Source organism: Podarcis melisellensis (assembly GCF_964234715.1).
Source record: "Podarcis melisellensis genome assembly, chromosome: 6".
Lineage (NCBI taxonomy): Eukaryota > Metazoa > Chordata > Lepidosauria > Squamata > Lacertidae > Podarcis > Podarcis melisellensis.
The window spans coordinates 27,586,203-27,609,754 of NC_138538.1; the positions used below are offsets into that span (position 1 = coordinate 27,586,203).

General features: G+C 45.5%; 1 protein-coding gene across 1 annotated transcript; it reads right to left on the reverse strand.

Moving 5' to 3' along the window:
* Nucleotides 1-5,418: 5,418 nt before the first annotated feature.
* MYL9 (myosin light chain 9) lies at nt 5,419-21,565 on the reverse strand. The gene is made up of 4 exons (XM_081917377.1): nt 21,405-21,565; nt 11,420-11,627; nt 7,486-7,647; nt 5,419-6,866 (listed from the first exon to the last, which is right to left on the reverse strand). Exons 2-4 carry the CDS (start codon nt 11,601-11,603, stop codon nt 6,694-6,696), a joined length of 519 nt encoding a protein of 172 aa, XP_081773503.1. The 5' UTR covers nt 11,604-11,627; nt 21,405-21,565; the 3' UTR covers nt 5,419-6,693.
* Nucleotides 21,566-23,552: the final 1,987 nt, after the last annotated feature.

Sequence of the window (23,552 nt, forward strand, 5' to 3'; positions counted from 1 at the left end):
CCCTACTTTATTTGAATCTGTAAAATAAGGCAGGGCTGATGCATAGCTGTCAACTTTGAAAATAAGGGATCAGCAGCCTCACCTGTCCCGGGGACTGTCTACGGGATATCTAACAATCAGGGATAGCAGCGGGAAGCAGTGGTAAACGGTGCTGGAATAAAGGAATTTCCCACAAAAAAGGGAAAGTTGACAGCTATGGGCAGATGTGGGTAACCTTTAGCCTTCCAAGACCTCATTTATTCTTATAATATATTTTGGTAGAGCAAGGCATCAAGACATCATGTATTTCAGAGCGTTTAAGGTAGTTTGCTGTAATTTCAACAACCCACTGTTGCCTACACGTATTTTTCATTGTATACAAAACTTATCCAATCAGATGATAAAGGAACAAAATGTGTGTACCTCCATCACAGGTAGTGATGCTGCTATCAAACCATTTTCAGCATCCTTAAAAGTTTTCTGTAGCCCCAGGTAATCACCATAACTTGCCCCAAAAGAATAGGGAGTGTTGCTGTCACTTTAAAATCTTGACAGATTTAATTGCAGCATAAACCTTTGCTGAATCACCTCATCAGATGCATGAAGCAATTATCTCCAGGTAACAAGTATAGAGGGTGGGAAATGAGGCCAAATGTGAATGAAAGGGAAAAGAATAATAGCCTGTGACATTTCTGAAGATAAGCCAAGTGACCACTCACAACAGTGGAAAATAGTAAACACAATCAGTTTTGCTGTCTTTACTCAATATAAGAATACAAACATAACATTCCAAACACACTGGAAATGTTTCTAACACTCCTTGATTTCCTTTGAGCAAGCTTTAAAAACTTTTCTCTTTTGCCTCAACACACCCATTTTAATTCAATGAATTTGAACAGTCTTTGAATTCCTTATCTCAAATTCCTAGTCACCTGAGCTGCTTCAATAGATAGCTTCTTTTGTTAAACTTTGCATAGAGGACATGAGTGGATTTACATCTGGATTCAATTGATTTTAGCTCCCTTCAGCAAATTAACTATTCAGATTTTAGTTGCCCTGATAAAACCAGGTAGAAATGAAACACTCACTCATGGGACTCAATGATTGCATTAAGTTAATGCTTCATTTGCTGTTGTCATAACAGTATTTCATACACAAAGGAACATTTGAAAACTAATGCAGAAGTGGTGTGGTGCTCCAGGAGTTTTATAGAGATTTCTTAAATGAATTTACATACCACCTGAGGCAGTTTACAATAAAATCCATTAAAACACAGCAACAACAAAATTAATCCAGCAGCAATAAAAGGAGATCCAAAATTTTGCCATCCAAAATTTTGTAATATGGCAAGATGTCACCATTTGAATTTATGAAGTTTCAGATTTGCTTTTGAATAATAATGCCTTTCTAAAATTAAGTCTTAAATCTCATACAGGGTAATTTTTATTGTAAGTATCAGCAGCTTGCCACATGTAAACGTTACTTCTAAATCTAACTGCCTCCATGGTTAAAATGTTCAGAATAAAATTCATTTAGGGAAAAAATAAACTTTTTACAAGCAAGTGGGGGGGGATCACTTCAAATTAACACCATTCCTATAAATAAATAACTCATTGATCTCAAGTTACCAGGTCCCCCCCCCAAGCAACACAATTTTCAAAGTTCAAAAGTAGGGAAGTAGTTCTGAAACTATCAATTGCTTACCTTGATTTCCTCTTGTTTTTCTTCATGCATTCATGCTCAATGAACTCTGAGGGTATTAAAATCTAAATGCATTGCTGTAAAAAATCTCTCAGTTCTAGAAGTTCCTGGCCAAATCTTCTTATCCAGCAGAGAAGGTGATCCTCAGTATATATTCTAGGTAGCAGCTAAGGCTCATTCAGGTGACATAGTTCCCTTTAATACATATTGGATTGAGTATTCAGAACATAAAGTAGAAAATCTCTGAATTAATGTAAAAAAATCCATGCAGCACAATTAGGACACATCCTTGGCTTTCTACACCACAAATCCCTTTCAAAAATTCCCCTCAGGCACAGTTCTCTTCCCATCCCCCCACGCTATGGGGGATAAGTCAGTAGTTTCAGTTAAGCCCATTGTTCTTCAGTGTAACTCAAGTTAGTAGGATGTTTGCTCTAACGTCTAGCCCTTCTCTGTACTCCCAGGAGAACTCTGACTTCATGACAGTCAGAAATCCAAGAGATCCGTCTTTTACTCTGGCAGAAAACGAAGGAAAGGTGCAGCTGTTTTGTTTCTGCCTGTCACTCAGCTGCTAAAGGTACAGGACATCTGCCAGGGCAATGAAGGTGACAACCCTTTGTTTTTCTTACTTTCCCCTTTGCACCTTCTGGCATGAAACTTCCCACAAACAGAACAGCCACCCTCTCTCTGCTTGTCAAAGCATCTCCCTGTACTTCAGCAGGGTGGTGGAAATCTTTCGCAGCCCGAGGGCCTCATTCCCTTCTAGGCAACATTCCAAGGGCCACAGAGCAATTAATGTAAAAAATTATCTTTGTACAGTAAGCTAGTTACTCACCCACCCACCTCTGTCTTCCATTCAGACAAGCAAGAGGCATCATCATAGTTTAAGGACACATTACAGATAGGCAAAAACAGGGCCAGTGAGTGTGTGGCCTAGGATGGGTGGGGTAAGAAGAAGATGTTCTGAAGGCCACATTGAGAGGCATGGAGGGCCACATTCAGCCCTTGTGCCTGAATATTCTACCTCACACTAAATAAAAATAGTAAATAAATGATTGCTGCCCTTTTAGGACCCTCAAAATCAGCTGCCTAAGGTGACCACCTCACTCTGTCTAATGGTAGGGCCGGCCCTGTCTATAGCTTCTAATCCAGCCTCGTTTAAAAGATAGGGATGCATCCTTACGGGAATGCATACTTGTGGGGGTGGAGATCACTTTGTACATATTGCCATATTCAGAACATCAGCACTTCACAAATGAGATGCTTGAAACCCAAAACAGCCAGTGTGGGGGGTGGGGAAGAGAGAACAATGTACACTACTAAAAGCTCCTTTTGAGGAAAAGTGGGAAAGAAATATAATACAGTAAATAAATAGGAGGAAATTATATAGGTTTCACTCCACACCGTGTGGTGAAGCATTTCATTTTGATTGCCCTGACTCTCTCTCCATTCAGCTTCATCGGGTGAAGCTGAGTTCTAGTGTTATGAAAGTGGGAGGAAAAGCGTCTCCTCACCGCTTTCTCCACATAAATTTATAAACTTCCTTCATGTCCCCACCTCAACCTTTTCTTCCAAGACAAAATGCCTGCAATGTTGTAACCTTTCCTCATGGCAGGGTTGAGTGCCATGTAAATTGAATTCTATGGCATTTCAGTGTTGGCTGCAGGAGACTCAGGAGCGATGCCCCACGTGTGTATTGTACATTTGAGTGGTGTTGAAGTTTCTGCAGCCTGAAAATGCCTGGACTATTTATTGTGCATTCGCATTTGACCAGAAGTAGCTGAAGGTGCATGAGGGACGCGGGTGGCGCTGTGGGTTAAACCACAGAGCCTAGGGCTTGCCAATCAGAAGGTCAGCGGTTCGAATCCCCATGACGGGGTGAGCTCCCGTTGCTCGGTCCCTGCTCCTGCCAACCTAGCAGTTCAAAAGCACACAGTGCAAGTAGATATATAGGTACCGCTCTGGCGGGAAGGTAAACGGCATTTCCGTGTGCTGCTCTGGTTCACCAGAAGCGGCTTTAGTCATGCTGGCCACATGACCTGGAAGCTGTACGCCGGCTCCCTTGGCCAATAAAGCGAGATGAGCACCGCAACCCCAGATTTGGCCACGACTGGACCTAATGGTCAGGGGTCCCTTTACCTATTTTAGCTGAAGGTGCAGACTGAATGGGTGGAAAATGACACCCCTTCTGTCCTCAAATAGATGGCTAGTTCACCTTTTGCAGAGAGCCTCCTCCATAATCTTCATGGATGAGGAACCATTATTTTCAACCCAAAGTTCACATTCCTTCATGGACTACCTTCTTAAGGTGTTGTACCACAGATGGGCAGGGTCAGAGACAAAAAAAACCTGAGTGGAGCAATGGATGTGGACTTGACATCATAGGCTACATTCCTGTCAGACAAAAGCCAGAGATTCTCTTCCACCAAATTAAAAAAAACAACCCAAACTGTTCTGCACACATTATGGCAAACTCCAGCTAAGTTGGTTAGAGCATGGTGCTGATAAGGCCAAGGTTGCCAGTTTAATCCTCGTATGGGACAACTACATATTCCTGCATTGCAGGGGTTTGGACTAGATGATCCTCAGGGTACCTTTGAAGTCTACAATTCTATGATTCTACATATATTATGTCATCTCTAATATATGTGGGCAGGGTTCGAGGTGTCTCTTGTTGTTAGTGTGGTAAAATACACTGGACGCTGGAGTAAGAAGATGGAGAGAGGAACCTCTGTATGCTTAACATGCTCTTGAGTTGCTAGGTGACAGAACACAGCCATAAAAGTGGAAATTGGGGAAACAGGGATAGGCAACTAGCAGCCCGAGAGTCCCACCTGCCCACCCTCCTTGAAATCCCCTGTCCTAAGGATTCTCCCCTTATTATACCAGTCACTTACTCTCACCCCTGTAAGAGTCAAGGCACTGGCCTAAAGGAGGTGCTACATTGCATAAGGAGGTGGGTTCAAGGATGTAACAGATAGAACCTTTGCTGCAGTTCACGCTGCTAGCAGGAATTCCATAATCCTTTTCTGTTATGAATGCCTAGTGCCTAGCCTCTGCTGGCATTCACAATAAGGAGGACTGGGTTAACAAGCTTTTTTTGCAAATATTCTAGCTCCAATGAGAGCCAGTCAATAGGCAGAGCTGAGAGCGCCATGAGGCCCTTTGACCTTTGCTCTAATGCAAAATATGTTTAAAAGTTTAGTTATTGACCTAACTGTTGTAGATGGCTTTCTGCTTTTCACAGAAAATGTTAGACTTACCTCCTGTGATCCTTTTCACAGAAAATGTTAGACTTACCTCCTTGACCATGATTAGAGAAAGCTGGGTGTACCATCAAAGCCAATGGTGTTTAAGTGTTTGGCAGTTCACTGTGGCCTGCAGTTCTGTGCACACTTACCTGAGCACTATTGAATTCAAATGTGATCTCCTCCTGAATATGCATATATAGGTTTGAGGTTTTAGTCCTACTAATTTCAGCAAATTAGTAGGTGTGAGTGTTTGCATAGTCTGAGTTTCCTTGAGTTAGGTGATCATGCAAATTTGTGCACAACCACCCAATAATATTGGCTTCTAGTTTTAGGCTATATTCAGTTCAGGCATGTAAATTGAAGGCTGCGTGAAAGGCTAAAAGGAGTTCTTGTTCCATTCTTTAGATATAATAAGTGTATATAATTAATACATCTGTTTTCAAACACATCCAATAAAGTAGAAAACCAAATAATGAGCCAGAACATATTCGTATTATACTCTTTATAGGCAATTTCCTTTCCCCCCTTCAGTTTCAAAATCTTTGGTCTGATTGTCAACAAACAACTGTACAGGCTACATCCTTATTTTATTGACTGGGAAGTTAGCCAGGATGGGTTATAGATGGTCTTCTGCTATATTCAAAAAAATATACTTTTTCATAATGGAAGGGACTAACAATAGCAAGTTCTTCCAAAATCAAGGTAGATGTAGAGTGGATAGGTGAGCTTTTAATTTTTGTGCTCTTCCTGCTCAACTTTTTCAGGTAGCCCACAAGAAATCACAAAATGCTGGATTTGAGACCAAAGAGAGGATGACTTGGTGAAGCAGTCATTTTAATTTTAACCAGTGCCACAACCCAACAGGCAACACAAATTTGGGATGAAATGGAAAACAAAGGGAAAGTCAAGTGAATCTCTGTTCCACAGGTGTGGGGTGTGTGGAATGTGCTCTGCCAATCTTCAAATGAAAAGGTGTTAGTTGTGCACAAAGGATCACAAGGGCAAAACAGACCAGGCCATCTAAATCAGGATAGACAACAACCCCAAGGCTGGATTGATGCCCAGTGGGTTTTGAATGGGTGCAAGATAAACAGCGAGGAAGGCTGATATGGTCTAGCATAATAAAGTTCAATTTAGAATCTGGAAGAGCTGGGTTCAAGTCTCACCTCTGTAGGTATTGTGTGTGGCTCTGGGTATATGTCTGCCTCAGCTGGGAATAACAGTGTCTTACCCCACAGAGTTGTGGTGGTAGACGGGAAGTCACTCTGCAAGTTTAAAGTGCTGTATAAGTGATAAATAGTGGTAATAATAGAAGCATCAGTTTTCTAGGTAAAGACTCAAAGGGCAATTTAATCAGGCCTCCTTAACTTATATTAGATCCAGTGTTGGGTGGGTCCCCCCCCCAAACAGATGTGCTGAACATGGCCAGACAGGTAGCTGCATCTTCAGAGTCCCTTTTACCTTCCTCTTCAAAAATGTTTCTAATTAGACTCCTTTGAAAAGACAAATTTCACAAGTACCTTACTCAATGAGACCTCCAAATTGAGAAGTCGCTTCATAAAGGATCAACACTGGGGTGTGTGGGGGGGTGCGGGTGTACATGCAAAAATCTTATTCTTTATTTAGAGGTAGGGCTAATTCTGTTGAAATATTTCAGGGTTAGCCCACTATGACACTTGACCATGGCAGCAGGGAATCTTTGAGGAAGAGTAAGGGGAATGGGACTTAAACAGGGGCAACTGCATATCGGAATCTCTTAGTTTTAATCATCTTTGTCTTTGGCTCCATGCTTCAGGATACGGGTGAACTCCACATAGTTGAAGTTGCCTTTCTTGTCAATGGGGGCCTCTCGATACATCTCATCCACTTCTTCGTCCGTGAACCGGTCACCCATGGTGGTGAGCAGTTCCCGCAGCTGGTCTTCATGAATGAAACCTGTATGAATGGCAGAGACGATTGGGTGGGGGTGGAGAACCAAATGTGAGATTAGTGGAAGGTCACTTCTGAGGCGGCCCTCTAAGATAAAGAATGTTTTTGCTTTGGCTGCTACTGAGTGTTTCTCAAGGGCTTGTGGGCCTATGTCCCACTGGGCAGACAAATTTTATTTGAAATAAAATAATCCACACTGGGCCATAGCTATTTCCTGCCTAATATTTAGGGTTTATTTTATTTAATTCATTTCCAAGCAAAGGAAGGCCAGTAAGCTTCCGTCTCATTACAGCCTCCGTTCCAATAAGCCTACCTCCTCACTTACTAAGGATTGAATCACTATTGTTATTTTGCTGGCAACAACAGTGTACATAGTGCTTCACCGAGTAGTACAATCCAAAGGCACAGATCTCAGCCTCCGGGAGCTTAGAGTCTGAACTGATTGTGGAGGAGGCAAGTGGGCAGAATGAAAGAAGGGAAAGCCAGCTGTATCCTTCCTTGGCCTCAGATATGTGTGAAGATTTCTGCTGACACACAGCAGCATGTTTGTTTGGCTCTAACTGCTGCCACAACCTATCTTAGACTATCCAGTTTGCAATGGAGAGGTGGTCTGCATGGAACATACCTGTGGCTTCCTCATCAAAGCAAGCAAAAGCATTGCGGATGACGTCTTCCGGATCAGTTCCATTCAGCTTCTCTCCAAACATGGTGAGAAACATAGTGAAGTTGATGGGCCCAGGTGCCTCACTCATCATGCCCTCCAGGTACTCATCCGTAGGATTCTTCCCTGAAAGGTACAAGTGGGATGAGAGATTAGTCCACGTTTGAAAGGCCCTGGCCCAGCAGAGCAATTCAAGCTCACTGCTTGAGCCCCACAAGATGTGGCCACTGCATTGCCTTCTCTGTCTGTGACCGGAGGAGAGAAAAATTGAGGGGTTGGAACTGGATTCACCTAGCAAAGCAGCAACAAGAACAAGGAGGAGGAGGAGGAGAATGTAAATATATTGGAATCGTCCATCCTTGCACTTGTCTCTTCAAGATTAATTCTCGTTCTGGCTGTACAACAATGCTTTTTTGGTAAGCATTTGTCTTTACACCAGGAATGGGGAACCTCTTGCCACCCAGATGAGTTGGACTGCTATTTCCATCAGGCCCAGGGGTCAGGGATGATATGAGCTGCAGTGAAATCCTATTCAAAAGTATGTTCCACTGAGTTCAACGGAACTTGCTTTTAGGTAAGTGGGCATAGGATTGCGACCTCAGTTTTGTACTCGTGTACAAGATGTGGATGATAGAAGGAATCATAATGATGGGAAGTGTCCAAAAGTGTTAACAGTATGCACAGTCAAGGTAAGCTGCCTTGACTGTATCCTAGCAGTGTGAAGTTTGCTCCTTCTCTGCAAGGGATTCGTAACAGAAACCTGAATATAAACATTTCTTAGTGGCCTAACTAAACCAGGGCAATAAAACACCCCTGTGACCTTATCCTCAAAGGTGAAAGGGCCCTTTGCTCACGAAGAAGACAAGTTTCCTAGGAGCTTCCCTGGAAATAGCCTATAAAACCAGCTCCTGGGGTTATGGCTTAGTTAGGAGACAAGCATGATGAGTCAAAATGCAAGGTAGCAAATCAGGAACGGCTGTCTGAAAGGGGAAAAATTCCATGGGAGGAGGGAAATACTGCCAAGTCAGGATGACTTAGTACTCCTGAATTGCTCATCAGTCTCTACATTAAACCAAGATGTACTTTCATCTACCTAAGTGCCCTCTAGTGGTCATCTGTACAAATACAATGCTTAAAATAATTTAAAACTCTGAACTGTACTAATCTGATGACTACAGTACTTCCTGATTACTCTCCATGCATTCAGGTGTTCTCTCAACCATTTTATTTCCTTGATTTATAGTCTCCACAACCTCTCTACTCAGGATGAATTTACTGGCCTTGAAATGAGCTTGACAATGGTTCAGTGAGTGTCCAGAATGCAGGCTGGCCTTTGTGATCTGGATATTCATAGAGGACCCTTTCATCCCAGAACTGTCACCACACTGAGACTGAGTCTGCCTGGGGTGACTATAAGCCTGCCTGCCAGAAGCTGAATCTGTTCTTGTTTGTCCCCAAACCCACAATTGGGACAATCCCTTTTTTAGGACCAACCAGAAAGTCACAAAATAGTGACCATAATTTTGAGTTCTTCCTAATTCTTTCACAGGCTGGATTATGCAAAACAGAGGAGAACAAAATAAATAAACAACATGGCACCCATAAGACTGCAACTAGACTCAGGCTGTGTACATGCTATACATTTAAAGCACATCCCCACCACACAAAAAGATAGTTTAAGCCTCATACAGCAACAGTTTCCAGCAGTCTTAGCGAACTATAGTTCCCATGATTATTTGAGGAAAAGTCATATATTTTAAATGTGCTTTAAATGGATGCTGTGTGTACAACCTTAATTTGAATATGGATTGGATTGGATTGGATTGGATTGGATTAGTGTCTGCTAAATGCTGCTTACCTCAGGTTGCACCTAGGATTCTGGGACGAAGAAGCAGTGGCTGACCCCTATTTTGCAAAACACGAAGTCCAACAGTTACCCAGAACTGTCTGGAGCCTTGAGCAAGGGGGATGAGGGTCCCGTAGCTCCCCAAATATTGCCAGGCTGCAGCTCCCATCATCTCTCACCCTTGGCCATTTGAGCAAGATTTGCTTTGCAGAGTTGGTCAAGGGCTTCAGGCTTCCAAGTGACATTTGAGGTCAGCCCTGCCCAGCCTGATTTAGAAACTGACCTGGGTTTCTGGGGCAGGGGGAGTTTTTGGGAATAAGAGGCTAGGCCTAGCCATCAGACTTCTTTCGGCTTGTTAAAATGAACACCAAGTTCTCCCATCCCATGTTGTTTCCTCTTAGTTTCAAGATGTGGATCACTGCCACTTGTGGGATCAGATTTCATAGTTTAGCTATGTGCGAAGAACTTTCTTTTGTCGATGCTGAACAATCCACCATTGCCTCATATTCCATGGCTTATTGCAAGCAGGGATGTTCTTTGATCTTTCAAATTTCAGCAGCACCCTGTGTGAGGCCAAAATTTGGTGGCCTTCCTCCTGCCCCACCTCTCACCTTCCTTTCTGTGTGTGCATTACGTCACAGTTGCAATGCCCTGCAGCGCCCCCCTCAGCTCAGTGCCCAGTGTGGGTGAACCGGTCACGCTGCCCTAAATCTGCCGCTGCTGCAAAACTCCCACCCTACCTCCTGATTCACTGTGTAAAAGCCATGGCTCTTTCTCTCTCCCCCTCTCTCACACACAATGGAGGAGGTGGAGCAATTCCCAGAGGGATTGTCTATCGGTGCTGGCCACTGGCAAAAGGCAGTAGGTGGAGCCACAGCCAATAACCAACAGAGCCAAGTAATTCTAGTTTTGTCCCCATCCTCCACCCTGTTAATCAGGGGCAGACTTTGGTCTTTTGAATTTCAGCTATACCCTGTGAGAACCCCAAATTTGGTGCGTGCCCCTGTCTCTCACCTTCCATTCTGCTCATTTCACTATGTCAGTGTTATGTACTGAGTTGAATAGGATCCCAAATGCAGCAGTCTGATTGGTCCTAGAACAATGCAGCAGTATGATTGGTCCGCCGGAGCCACCCAATCCAGCTCCAGGTGGAAGTGAATCCGCAACCTGATTGGCCTACAGGAGAATCCCGGAATTAGCCAATCACGTGTGGCCCATTGTATAAATAATGTATATAAAGCAGATATTGTGGGGGAACTTTCATTCCTCGCTACTATGAGCTGAATAAAGAGCATGAAATCCACACTCAACTCCGAGTATATTTCAGTCATAGTCATGACACCCTGTGGGCTCAGTGCCCAGTGGAGTAGAACTGGTTGCGCTGCACTAAATCCGTTCCACAAGGGCACGTAAAATGACAGGTAGTGCCTGGAATGGCTGAAAGTAAGAAGGCAAGCAAGTGCAGGCTATCTGGGGGCAGAATGGAGTTGGTAGGAAAGTGCCTGACTCACCCCAATGGACCATCCTCTACTGTGATCCAGAGAGCAAGAATGGGTCTAAGGTGCCTCTAGGGCAACATGAGATTAAAGCAGGGGCCACAGGAGCCTCATCACTAATGTGAAGGTATTGGCACCATCATTACAAGATGAGGAACCAACATCTCTAGTTGCTTTGAGCAGATGAAGATCTTTGGTAGATGTCTGGCTGCTTGGCAGTAGCTTAGCAAAGGTTTCTGATACCCGGTTGTTTTAGCAACAGCAACAGTAAAACCACTTCCCCCAATTCAATTCAATTTAAATGTAGGCTTAATAAAACAAGCAAGCTAACTAACTATTTAACCAGCCTGGTCAATGGTTGGGAATCATGGGAGCTGTAGCGCAGCAACCTCTGGAGAGACAGAGGGTCCCCATCCCTGCCTTAAGACTATCTACTAAGTTATTGACCAAGGTGAGATTGAAAGGGAGGGCTTTCTGGTTCACAGCTCACACTAATAGCCCCGGAGCCACGCCAGCTCACAATGAAATTGCATTTGACTCAATGCTGCTTTGTTACCGAGAGATGCCAGCATGTCATGCAGATCTTCCTTGTCTATGAATCCGTCACGGTTTTGGTCAATCATATTGAAAGCCTCCTTGAACTCCTGGATCTGCGACTGGTCAAACATGGCGAAGACATTGGAAGTCGCACGCTGGGGGCGCTTCTTGGTAGTCTTCGCCTTGGCCCGTTTGCTCGACATCTTGGTGGAGTTTTTGGAAGGGGACTAGGAAAAACAAAACAGACTGTTTGCTTACAATACTTCTTCTTTTAGCCTTTTTAAATATACAAAGTTTACAGACTATGGATGACGTAATACATATTACAGTTGAATGGTCACTAATTTACTACCAGATCATCCTACATTAAATTTGTATCTTCACTATTATATAGCACAAATACAGATAATATGTTCTTTAAAATACTATTACCTCATTTTAGAAATATTATATCATTTCTATCTTGTAAGTAATCAGATAATTACTTTTGATAGCAGTGAAAAGGCTTTCAATAATAATATATATAATTATTAATTCTAACATGTTCTGATGTTCTGAATAAGGTAGATTGCCAATTCTCAAATCACTCACTGCTATCACTTTTGTGCCTACTTTCCTTTAAACATTAATTTCGTTATTTTAATAAACCATTTTCAGTTCATTGGAATTATTGGAGCACACGTTTAGCAGCAATTAATGTTTTAGCAGCAGTTAACAAACCCCTGACAAAATTGTGACTTTCGGGTCTTGTATCTTAAAAAAATATCCATGAAGATATTTCAATGGGTTCATTTGTACATCCAGTTATTTATTGTGTGCACTCAATAACATTATCCCCAAAGTGCCCATTGAAACCTTAGCCATGCATATTAATGGCACCTGTCTCTTCCTCTGCTTGACTTTTCCGGTGGGTTTCTCTCTGAGGAAAAAACACCCTAATTTCTTGGCACACAGAGGATAATAATAATAATAATCATAATTTATTATTTATACCACACCCACCTGGATGGGTTTCCCCAGCCACTCTGGGCGGCTTCAAACATAATATTAAAATACAATAATCTATTAAACATTAAAAGCTTCCCTAAACAAGGCTGCCTTCAGATGTCTTCTAAAAGTCTGGTAGTTGTTTTTCTGTTTGACATCTGGTGTGAGAGTGTTCCACAGGGCGGGTGCTACTACCAAAAAGGCCCTCTGCCTGGTTCCCTGTAACTTGGCTTCTAGCAGCGAGGGAACCGCCAGAAGGCCCTCTGTGCTGGACCTCAGTGTCCGGGCAGAACAATGGGGGTGGAGACGCTCCTTCAGGTATACTGGACTAAGGCAATTTAGCCCCAAGAGATGCCACAATTATCCTGGCTGTGTAATAAGTGAGGGTGCTTCATCCCTGTTCCCTGTTCCTGTTCCCTCCTTCTGTATTGATGATAGAAGCCCTTTCCTCCTTTGCATCTGGTTGCCCTAATGTTTAATCATTTCACATTTTGGAGATGTTATCTGAAGGATTTAAGATCTGATGCCACAATACTCCCCCCTCCCCCCGCTTCCCTGCCTTCAGCAAATGCTGCATTCTGAATCTCATGACTAAAACAACCATCTTCAAAAGGCATCTTGAAGAGTTTTGGTAAACTATTCAAATCTTTGTATTGCGAATACCATCCAAGGCAAGCTGGGAATCCATTTCTGAGCTTCTGCAATAATAATAATAATAATAATAATAATAATAATAATAATTTATTTATACCCCGCCATCTGGCTGGGTTTCCCCAGCCACTCTGGGCGGCTCCCAACCAAATATTAAAAACACAATACATCATTAAATATAAAAAACTTCCCTCAACAGGGCTGCCTCTGGTGGGATGGGGAGGTTTGCATCATGATGACACATTTGAGACATTTGAAAGCAACAGAAAAAGCATGCCTGCACACAAATGGTGGCCCATTGCAATCTCCAGCGTAAACTGTGTCCAGCCTTGCAACAAACCTGTGATGAAGACCACTTCCCATTCTTCGGACAGCTCACTGCACCAGAACTCACCATTGCTAGAGTGGGGAGAGCTACCCTGTGCATGCATATACATTGTTCCCATCTAGCCTAATGCCTGAGAGTTACCCAGGAAATTCAACATATGCAGCTATAGGGGATAGTTAAAGCCTTTGTTGTTCAATATCTGCCTGACAATCAGCTGTTAAAGATACACAAACCCATTGGGGGGGGCAGATAAGGGAAAGAGAAATGGCAATGCTACTTGCTACTCATTTAGGTTCCAGTCCTAGTACACACATCTACCTGGGAGTAAGCCCCATTGAACTCAGTGGGACTTACTTCTAAGCAGATGTGTAGAGCATTACACTGCTGGTGTCTGATTTCTTAGGGAGACAGAAGCAATACCTTCAGAAACTTGGGGCAATTTCCCCCAGGAGATCCTTCCCTCTAAAGAACCAACCCTTAGCTAAATTGTCTTTCTTTGATTCTCTTTTCACAAGGACAGGCTTGCAAGTAAGATGCAGGCGCTGAGCCTATTCCGGAATAAGCAGGAAATTATCTGTTCCCAGCAGATTCTTAGCATTCCATTCCCCACCCGCTCTGTCTAGCCAGGCAGAGTGTGGCATGTGGATCTGTGCTCTTTCCTACAGCTACAGCTTGTTAGAGGCTCCCTCCCAGTTCATCAGAAGAAGAACGGGCAGGAATTTTAAAATATCTATATCTGTATTGTATATATGTACGTATGCCCATGTTTCACACACACACACTTTAGACCTCACAGGAACATAGGCAGACCACTTACCAAGGCAGACCACTGGCAACATTTAACTCAGTAATTGTCTACACTGACTTGCAATGGCTATCCAGGGTTTCAGGCAGGTAACATTCCTAACCTTAGCTGAAGCTACAGGGATTGAACCTTCTGTGTGCAAAGGTCTGCCACCAGCTGCAGCCTTTCTCCACTCAGGGCTTGGACTAGCTTGCTCCATTCCTGGGATAGCTCAGTTGGTAGAGCATGAGCCTCTTCATCCCAGGGTTGTGGGTCCCACATCGGGCAAACGATTCCTGCATTGCAGGGGGTTGGAGTAGATAACCCTCATGATCCCTTCCAACTCTGCGATTCTGTAATTCTCAGGCAGGACTGGTTCAAGGCACATTTTGCTGCTTGAAGGGCAAGATGGCACCCCCAGTCCAAATGTAGACTGGACCAGCAATTGTATCTTATATAAATACTGGCAGGAAGCCAGTTAAGGCCAGTGGGTGCAGGCAGGGGGTTCCGGCCAAGGGGTTCAGGAGAAACAGCCAGGAGGCTGCTGCCTCCTTCCCCAAGCATTTGCTGGCTGAGGCAGTTGCCTCACTCTGCCTAATGGTAGGGCCAGCCCTGCTCTCAAGCTTAGTCAGTGTCTGGAAGACATGACACGACAATTTCCTTCCCTCTCCAGAAACTGCCATGTAGTTAGTAGTACATTAGTAGTGTGTGTGTGTGTGTGTGTGTGTGTGTGTGTGTGTGTGTGTGTGTGTGTAAATCCCTTCCTGGTGGAAAGCGATGTGAAAGTACAGGCCTGATGCTCCTTTCTGTGCAATGCAGTCATTTGTGGGAAACACTCTCTCTCTCTCTCTCTCTCTCTCTCTCTCTCTCTCTCCCTCCCTCCCTCCCTCCCTCCCTCCCTCCCTCCCCCCTCCCTCTGTGTGTGTACCTGCTAAAGAGGCACACTAAAAAATGCCCAGCTCCTTGTTCTTCTCTAACTCCAGGGAATTATTATTTTTTTATAAAACAACAACACCACGCATTTAGGTAGCTGATAAGAGCATGCCCAGCAGTTACGCTGGGAGTGAGTGCGTTGCTGTTTAGCAATCCTGAGAAGGGTAGATGAAGGGAGAGCGCGGGAGAGCAGCCCTGCCCCCAGACAATGATTGCCGAGCTCAAAGGCTAGCTTGTTAGCGCAGGCTAGGAGAGGAGCTCTTTTCTGCCAGCCCCAGGAAGACAAAGGGGGCAAGATGATTAGTTCAAGGCTTCGATACACCTCCCACTACAAAGAGGATAAAAGCCTTTTTGTCCTCCTGCCTGGAGTGGGACTTTACCCAACATTGCATTTGTCACCAGCTGCCTCCTTTCCATTAGCCGTATCACAGAGGAACTTGCAGGGAGCAGAAGCCAAGAGCCAATAAGCGATGGGAACCCTTCCTGCATTCCTTAGGGGCTGTGTTTGGGGGACCTGCACTACTGCAGTGCCTCTTGAGAAGCAGGTTCCTCCTTCAGAAACACACTCAGGCAGAGGTTCCATAGGCACAAACAGGTGCCATGGAGGCAGCTGTTCAGAGTGCATCTGGGATCACGCGCAGACATCTTTCTCCCATCAGTCACAGAGGGAACTCAGGGTGCAGTCAGATTGGGTGTCAGTTGTAGGATTGGTGGTCCCCCTCAGGCATGGAATTTTTTTTATTAAAAAAAATGCATCATCAAAATGCCCTCCCATATTCTTCCCTCACACTTTTAATCTGGATTTCACCCATTCCAGGAAAAATCCATTTAAGTTGACAACAACCAGTTTGCAACATCTGAATGGTTCATTTACAGTACAGTGGTACCTCGGGTTAAGAACTTAATTCGTTCCGGAGGTCCGTACTTAACCTGAAACTGTTCTTAACCTGAAGCACCACTTTAGCTAATGGGGCCTCCTGCTGCTGCTGTGCTGCCGGAGCACAATATCTGTTCTCATCCTGAAGCAAAGTTCTTAACCCAAGGTACTATTTCTGGGTTAGCGGAGTCCGTATGTAACCTGAAGCGTATGTAACCTGAAGCGTATGTAACCTGAGGTACCACTGTACTGTATTAAGCTTCTGTCTGGGAAGCACCCAGAAACACATTTTGTTTTTGTATCACTACCTTGATTTGTCTCCAGTATCCCTGGCTATTTCCTACTGAGTCGCAGGTGACACAGATCCCATCCAACAGGCTTTGGCCGATGGGAGCTATTCTCCAAACATATCCAGAGGCCCGCATGTTCCCCTATCTATCCTTGAATCAAAACAAGTTTGTGCTAAAGATGAGATTCTAATCAGGTCTCCAGTCTCCACTAGCTCTCAATACTTCGTGTGCATAACATTCAAAATAAAGTAAAACGTTTCCAAAAAATAAAATAATATCTTTCGTCAATACTCCATATAAGCAGGTATCTCAACTCAGCTTGACCTATTCTAAATGACCTGCTCCCGGCTACAGGACAAGTATTTTCTTCTGTCAAATGGAGAAAATAAATGATACATCTCCCTGATAAAAAACACTGGCTGCATGAGAGCAGCAGCATAGCTAGCTGCTCGGGTGCCTGGGGTGGCGCGCGTGCCCTGCAGCTGGGGGCAGCACAAACCACCCATGGGGCAGGGTGAGCCAGGGCAGGGCACGCTGTGTGGAGCCTCTCTGCAGCCTCCCACTCAGGTGTAGGGCGGCTGAGGCGGTGGGCAGACGCAAGCCCGAGCTGCTTGAAAAAGCACCGTGGAGCTTGCAGGCAGTCCACCCGCTGCCTCCCTAATCAGGAGAGACCTGTGGCTCAGGCATGCTGCAGGCCCCGCGGTGTGATGCCCAGTGATGCCTCACCTAGCTACGCCTCTGGATTAGGCAGATTCATGGAGGAGAGGGCTGTTGGAGGCTACTAGCCATAAAGGCTATGCTCTGCCTGCAAAGTTGGAGGCAGAAATGCTTCTGCTTTCTGGAAAACACTCGAGGGGAGAGTGTTCCTGCTTTGGCGTAGGAAGGGGCGTGTGGTGGCTGCGGGAGTTATTTTTTCAAAAACACATATTTTTGCCATTTTGTCACCCCCCTCAGTGATGACACCCGGGGCGATCCGCACCCACCGCACCCCCTTGCTACGCTACTGAGAGTGCTCATTTGCTTTTACCCATCGAGAAGACCTGGACCAGCTTTGGCATGCAGTAGGGTGAATTTACAGACAATAGCTGAGGTGGAGGAGGGATAGATGAAGGCAGGAATTGGCACCTGAATAGTGCATCAATGCTTTATTCTTTTAAAAAAAAAAAGAATAGTGACTGCAGCAGGGCAGACGGCCCCATTAGGACTTGGCTTCAGGAAGTAAAATGTCCTGTGCTGGCACCCAAAAGAACTTGCATGGCCCTGACGGTATCAGTATACTGGTCTCCCCCCCCCCCAGGTTAGATGCTGATTTTGCAGTGGTGTTGCAAGCCACTGTTTTGTTCTGCCTTTCTTGGACTGAAGTCATAGGCCTGGGATGTTAGGAATTTGACCTGTTGCTTTTGCAGCTGAGACAAAAATAAATCCACGGTGAGCTGAATTAAGGCCAAAGAATATTATTTTGCAGCAGGATTTTGGTATACCCACACGAGCAGGTCAAGAGCACCATGTGAGACTGCAAACTCAAAATGACACTGAATCATTTCACTGCTGCGGCCACTCTTTTTCCTTCCTTTCCTTTCCTTTCCCTTCCCTTGACCCATCTGTACACTTCACTCGATGGCAGAGCACATTTTCTGCATGCAATCCCAGCTTCAATCTCCAGCATCTCCAGGCTGCGAGAGAGCCCTGTCTGAAATCCCAGAGACCTGTGGCCAGTGTACACAACACTGGGCTGAATCAACCAATGGTGTCACTCAGCAAAAGGCAGTTTCCCACATTCCTATTTTGGGGGTGACAGGGGAGGGATAGTGAACTTGTGGTGGGCAGCAGAGAGGGTCTGCATGGGCTGCATATAGCCTTTGGGCTGTGAGCTGCCCTCCTGTGTCCTAGAGATTTGAACCTCCATCAGACATGCTGTTCACCACACCATCTCTCCAGATATACACTGTACGGCAAAGTACATTATGAAGAGAGACTCTGTCTGTGTGGACAACCCTGCGTCGAGGACTGCGCCATTCTTTATTGCAGCGCCCATTATACATAGACCCAAGAGACTGATTTATAAAAACCCTTGTTTACGAATGGAACACATTTGAATAGGGTGGAGAGGGTGAAATGGCTGCTGAGCGACACCGACGACTTCGTTACTTATAAAGTAGCACTCCATGCACTGGCAACTAAGAAGATCAGGAGGAAGGAACTAGACAAAATAGCGATCAACTGCAAAGGGGATTCAGATATTTAATTTGGCACATCTTACCTGAGAATCTTCTGCTATTCTATTCTATTCAATGAAACAAATAATTTTAGTAGCCGTGACTGTGGTTTTATTGTATGTCTGTGCCCAATGATTTTTATGGTTATTGTTCTTTTTTTCTGTTCCTTTTTTGTTCTCCTTCTGAATAATGCCATGGCCTATGGCTAGTGCAATAAAAAGTTTAATTGGAAATTGTTTAAAAATCTGCTTCTGTGGAGTTAGGACACTTCATCCCCACCCCCTGGGTATCCCATTGCACACCAGGCAAATATTATTATTATTGGTAACATCCCATGTTTGCTGTATGCATTCATTCAGTAAATGCCCCCTTCCCTGCTATCTGCCCAGATAAAGGACCCCTGACCATTAGGTCCAGTCGTGACCGACTCTGGGGTTGCTGTGCTCATCTTGCTTTATTGGCTGAGGGAGCCGGCGTACAGCTTCCGAGTCATGTGACCAGCATGACTAAGCCGCTTCTGGCGAACCAGAGCAGCGCACGGAAATGCCGTCTACCTTCCCGCCGGAGTGGTACCTATTTATCTACTTGCACTTTGACATGCTTTCGAACTGCTAGGTTGGCAGGAGCAGGGACCGAGCAACGGGAGCTCACCCCGTCGCAGGGATTCGAACCGCCGACCTTCTGATCAGGAAGACCTAGGCTCTGTGGTTTAACCCACAGCGCCACCTGCGTCCCTTACCTGCCCAGATAGGAAGTGCCTTATTCTGAGTCATACCATTGGTCCATCTAACTCAATACTGACTCGCAGCAAGCCTGCAGGGTTTCAGACAAGGAGTCATAGAATCATAGAGTTGGGAGATACCCCAAGGGTCATCAAGCCCAACCCCCAGCAAGGTAGGAGTCTCTCCCACCCCTACCTGGAGATGCCAGGGATTGAACCTGGAACCTTGTGCATGCAGAGCATATGTTCTGCCACTGTGCTATGACCCTTCCCCTCTGATGATGGACAGAGAAAACCTCATAGTATGGCAGTGGTGTGTCATAATTCTTCAGATCAATGTCTTTCCTTGCTTTTTGTTTGGCCTGCAATGGGAGGATGGGGTAGAGGTCAGAAGAGAGCCATTTCATTTCTGCTCCAGACCCACAAAGCCAGCTGTGTGGACTGCACAGATCACTGTCAACAGAGCTCAGTTGCTTCTGGGGATCAGCCCTGGAACTGCTTTTCAGTGTTTCTCTTGACTTTCGAACATGCAAAGTAGTAATAAAAAGGGCCCTTCCGAGCATGTGCAGAGTGCATGAGTAAGCAGACATCCCTCACAGCCAGCCAAGATTCTACACTTAGAGGAGGACTAGTGATGAGGTCTTTCAGGGGTGTACCTGAGGACTCTTTTAAGGGTGCCCTCCACTAGAAGATTATTTGTTTAATGTCAGGTATATCAGTTCAACGTGAAACACTGATTGTGCTGATCACTAGAACATACAGTAGCAAGTCAGACCACTGGTCCATGTAACTGACTGCTGACTTGCAGCAGAGCTACACTGACTGGCATTCCCAGTCCTGCACTGGAGCTGCCGGGAACTGAACCTGCAACCTTCTGCAGGCCAAGCAGTTGCTCTGTCACTGACCTGTGAGGCTTCCTGCTGCTAGGCTGGGTGACAGATTCTGGAGACAAGCAAATGGGTCCTGTGCAACCCCAGTGAGCTTGACTCTCGCTTGTTCCAGTATCAGTTGGCATTTCTTTCTCTGAAACACATTTTCCCATGTTGGGGTACGGGGGGGGGGCCTGTCGCTTACAGACGATGGGGAGCTATGTTTTGGGGATGCTCTAACTCCAGATTTCTTGTATTGAGAAGGTGAACAGATAGACTACAAGACATTGCTTTGCTCTCCTGCCCAGGGTGGGGGGTATGCTGGAAGTTAGGGAAACCTTTCAAAAAATCAAGAGATGGACACATCACATCCCACAGCTTGTGCACTTCTTGGGTAAACTTCAACTGTCTTCCCAGACTTCTAGTTGTTTGGAGTTGAAAGAATTGTAGTCCGAAACATCAGGAGGGCTCTGCATTGTGGGACAATGCTGCTATGCTCAAGGCAAGGTGCTTAAGGAGTGGCAAAAGTGGACCCCACTCCACCACTAAGAGGCAGCGAGGTTGTTGTTGTTTAGTCATTTAGTCGTGTCCGACTCTTCGTGACCCCATGGACCAGAGCACGCCAGGCACTCCTGTCTTCCACTGCCTCCTGCAGTTTGGTCAAACTCATGCTGGTAGCTTCAAGAACACTGTCCAACTATCTCATCCTCAGACAGTGAGGTGCAGTGGTTAATGTGTTGAACCTGTGCTGCAGAAACTCAAAATCAAATCCCTGCTCAGCCATGATGCTCACTGTGTGGCTCGGGACCACTTTCTCCTCCCACCTCCTCTCTCTTTTCCAGCTTAACCTAACTGACTGGATTGTTGCAGTGGTGTAATGGAGGGCGAGGACTGTCTATGCTGCCTTGAACAATAAGGAAATCAAACTTCCTCAGTCTGGAGCACTGCTGATGCATTGGGCCACAGCTCCCATGGAAGTACGGCAACGGGGCTGCTGGGAGTTGTAGTTCAAAACATCTCCAGGGGGGCACCAGCTTGGGGAAGGCTGAAATAAATAACCAGAAACCTTCCCTTCCTAGAGTCACTATTCCTCATACACCTCATGCGTCTTGAAACCAGTAGGCAGCAGTAAATTACCAGGGGAGGCCAGCTAGTTTCTTACAGCGAAAAACAACAGGGACTAGTTACTTTTGCCGCAGCAAAGACAACAGGGACTAGGTACTTCGGATTAATGAGTGGCTGGGTCATATGCAGCAAGTTATCCCGCATTCTCTCCCCTACCCTGGTCTTGACCACCCACCAACCCCGTCCTCACGGAACAAAGGGGAATCCAAGGAAGGGCGCTTACCTGTCACACAGAAACTTGTTCCAAGCCGGCGGAGAAAAGCGCTTCCCCCACGATCCCCGCAGAGAAGATGCGACTTCTAGCTGTGTTGTTTTCAATCGCCCTGGTCTGGAAAGAGCGGGATCGGGCGGACGAGGCGGCCAATGGAGCCGAGACTTTCCCCAAACGGTTCCCTCCCACCCCAAAGGATTTGGCCATACAAGGCGAAAGAATGCCGAGCTGTGCGGGTGGCAGCAGCCCAGCCGGGGGACGCGGGGCTGGGGACGGAGGGAAGACGACGGCAAGCGAGGATTCTGCCTTATATAGATGAAATGATGTCCGGGCTGGGGAGGAGGGGAAGCGGGAGAAGCAACAGAGGCTTCGCGGTGCCGGGAGCAGCCGATGGAGAAGATGGAGAAGCAGCTTCCTTTTTAAGGCTGCAAAGGACGCCCTTCCACGCTGGTTGGGTGCAGGAGTTTAAACAAAGCTATTAAAGAAACTTTTAAAAGCCAGAAACTTCCTGGGCGCAGGGATCATTGGCATTTTTTTCTTTCCCCAACGCACAGCTTTTCCCTGCGCAGAATTCCAGCATTCCTGCTTTTTCCTCGTACGAAATAAAAGCATAGACACAGGAAAATCTCCCCCACCCCGACTTTTCTTTTAATTTTAAGAGTTTCCTCTTCCACTCTATCCCTCCCTCCGCAGTTAAAGCAAACACCAGTCTCGGCCCCGCCCCCTTGTGGCGCAGGTTGGTATCGCAGCCGCGGTGACCTCGGGTTGCTTCCGCCCAGTCGAGGGACGCTGAACTTTTCTTTTCTTTTTTTGGTTGGGGGGATTCACTTGCTAATCAACCATGCAGGAGCTCCGAAGAGGAGAATTGTATGACGCTGATGTTTTGCAGCACGCTTCTTGTTGCGGTATTTCCATCCATTGGGTACTTTTAAATTTTGAAATTAGAGGCTGCCTTACCCTCCTGTTGGGAACCTGGTGGCGCTGTGGGTTAAACCACAGAGCCTAGGACTTGCCGATCAGAAGGTCAGCGGTTCGAATCCCCGCGACGGGGTGAGCTCCCGTTGCTCGGTCCCTGCTCCTGCCAACCTAGCAGTTCGAAAGCACGTCAAAGTGCAAGTAGATAAATAGGTAAATAGGTACCTTCCTCTGGCAGGAAGGTAAATGGTGTTTCCGTGCGCTGCTCTGGTTCGCCAGAAGCGGCTTAGTCATGCTGGCCACATGACCCGGAAGCTGTACGCCGGCTCCCTCAGCCAATAAAGCGAGATGAGCGCCGCAACCCCAGAGTCTGTCATGACTGGAGCTAACGGTCAGGGGTCCCTTTACCTTTACCCTCCATTAAGAATTAGATTAAGAAGTCCCATCTGGATCAAGTTCAAGGTCCATCTAGCGCAGCATTCTGTTCTCACAGGGGCTGACAAGATGAGTGCAACATCGCTCTTCTTGCCTTGTTATTTTCAGCAACTGGAATTCAAGAGGCATGCCGCCTTCAGTCCTGGAGGTGGAACCTGTTATTTTAGACCCTATCCAGAGCAACCAAAACCAAATGTGCTTCATCAGCCATAAGGCAGCCCTTCAAATAGCTGAAGATGGCTTTTTGCATACTGCTTACTAATCTCTTTTCCAGGTTAAAAATCATCTGCAACTCCTTCAACTTTTCTTCATAGGATTGGATATTCAGGTTCCTCACCACCTTTGCTGGCTTCCAATGCAAAGGGCACTTTGTCCAGGCAGCAATTCTGTAACACTTTATCTGGGAGCAAATCCCACTGAACTCAGCGGTCTTTACTTCTGCATGGACACGCAGAGGAATGCACTGCAAGTAATAGGCCTGTCATGCTGTAGTGAGCAAGTTTGATGAAATACAATGCAAAGTGTTTTGGAAACAACAACTTCAAATCATTACATTTCCATAAAACCCAGACAGAATGCCTTTGCACTGAAATATTATCATTTCTACACATGTATGTCACGCTTTGTCAAATTGCCTTGAAATATGTTCAAAGCTGAAAGGCAAGACTTACAATTATTTATTTTTTACAACAAATAAATGGTAATTGCTTCCTAACCATTTCCTCAGGAATATATATTTGCAGGACTTCAAAATTCATTGTAACGGTGTGAGATCATAATTATAGTTTTAACATTTATAGAACTGTCTAC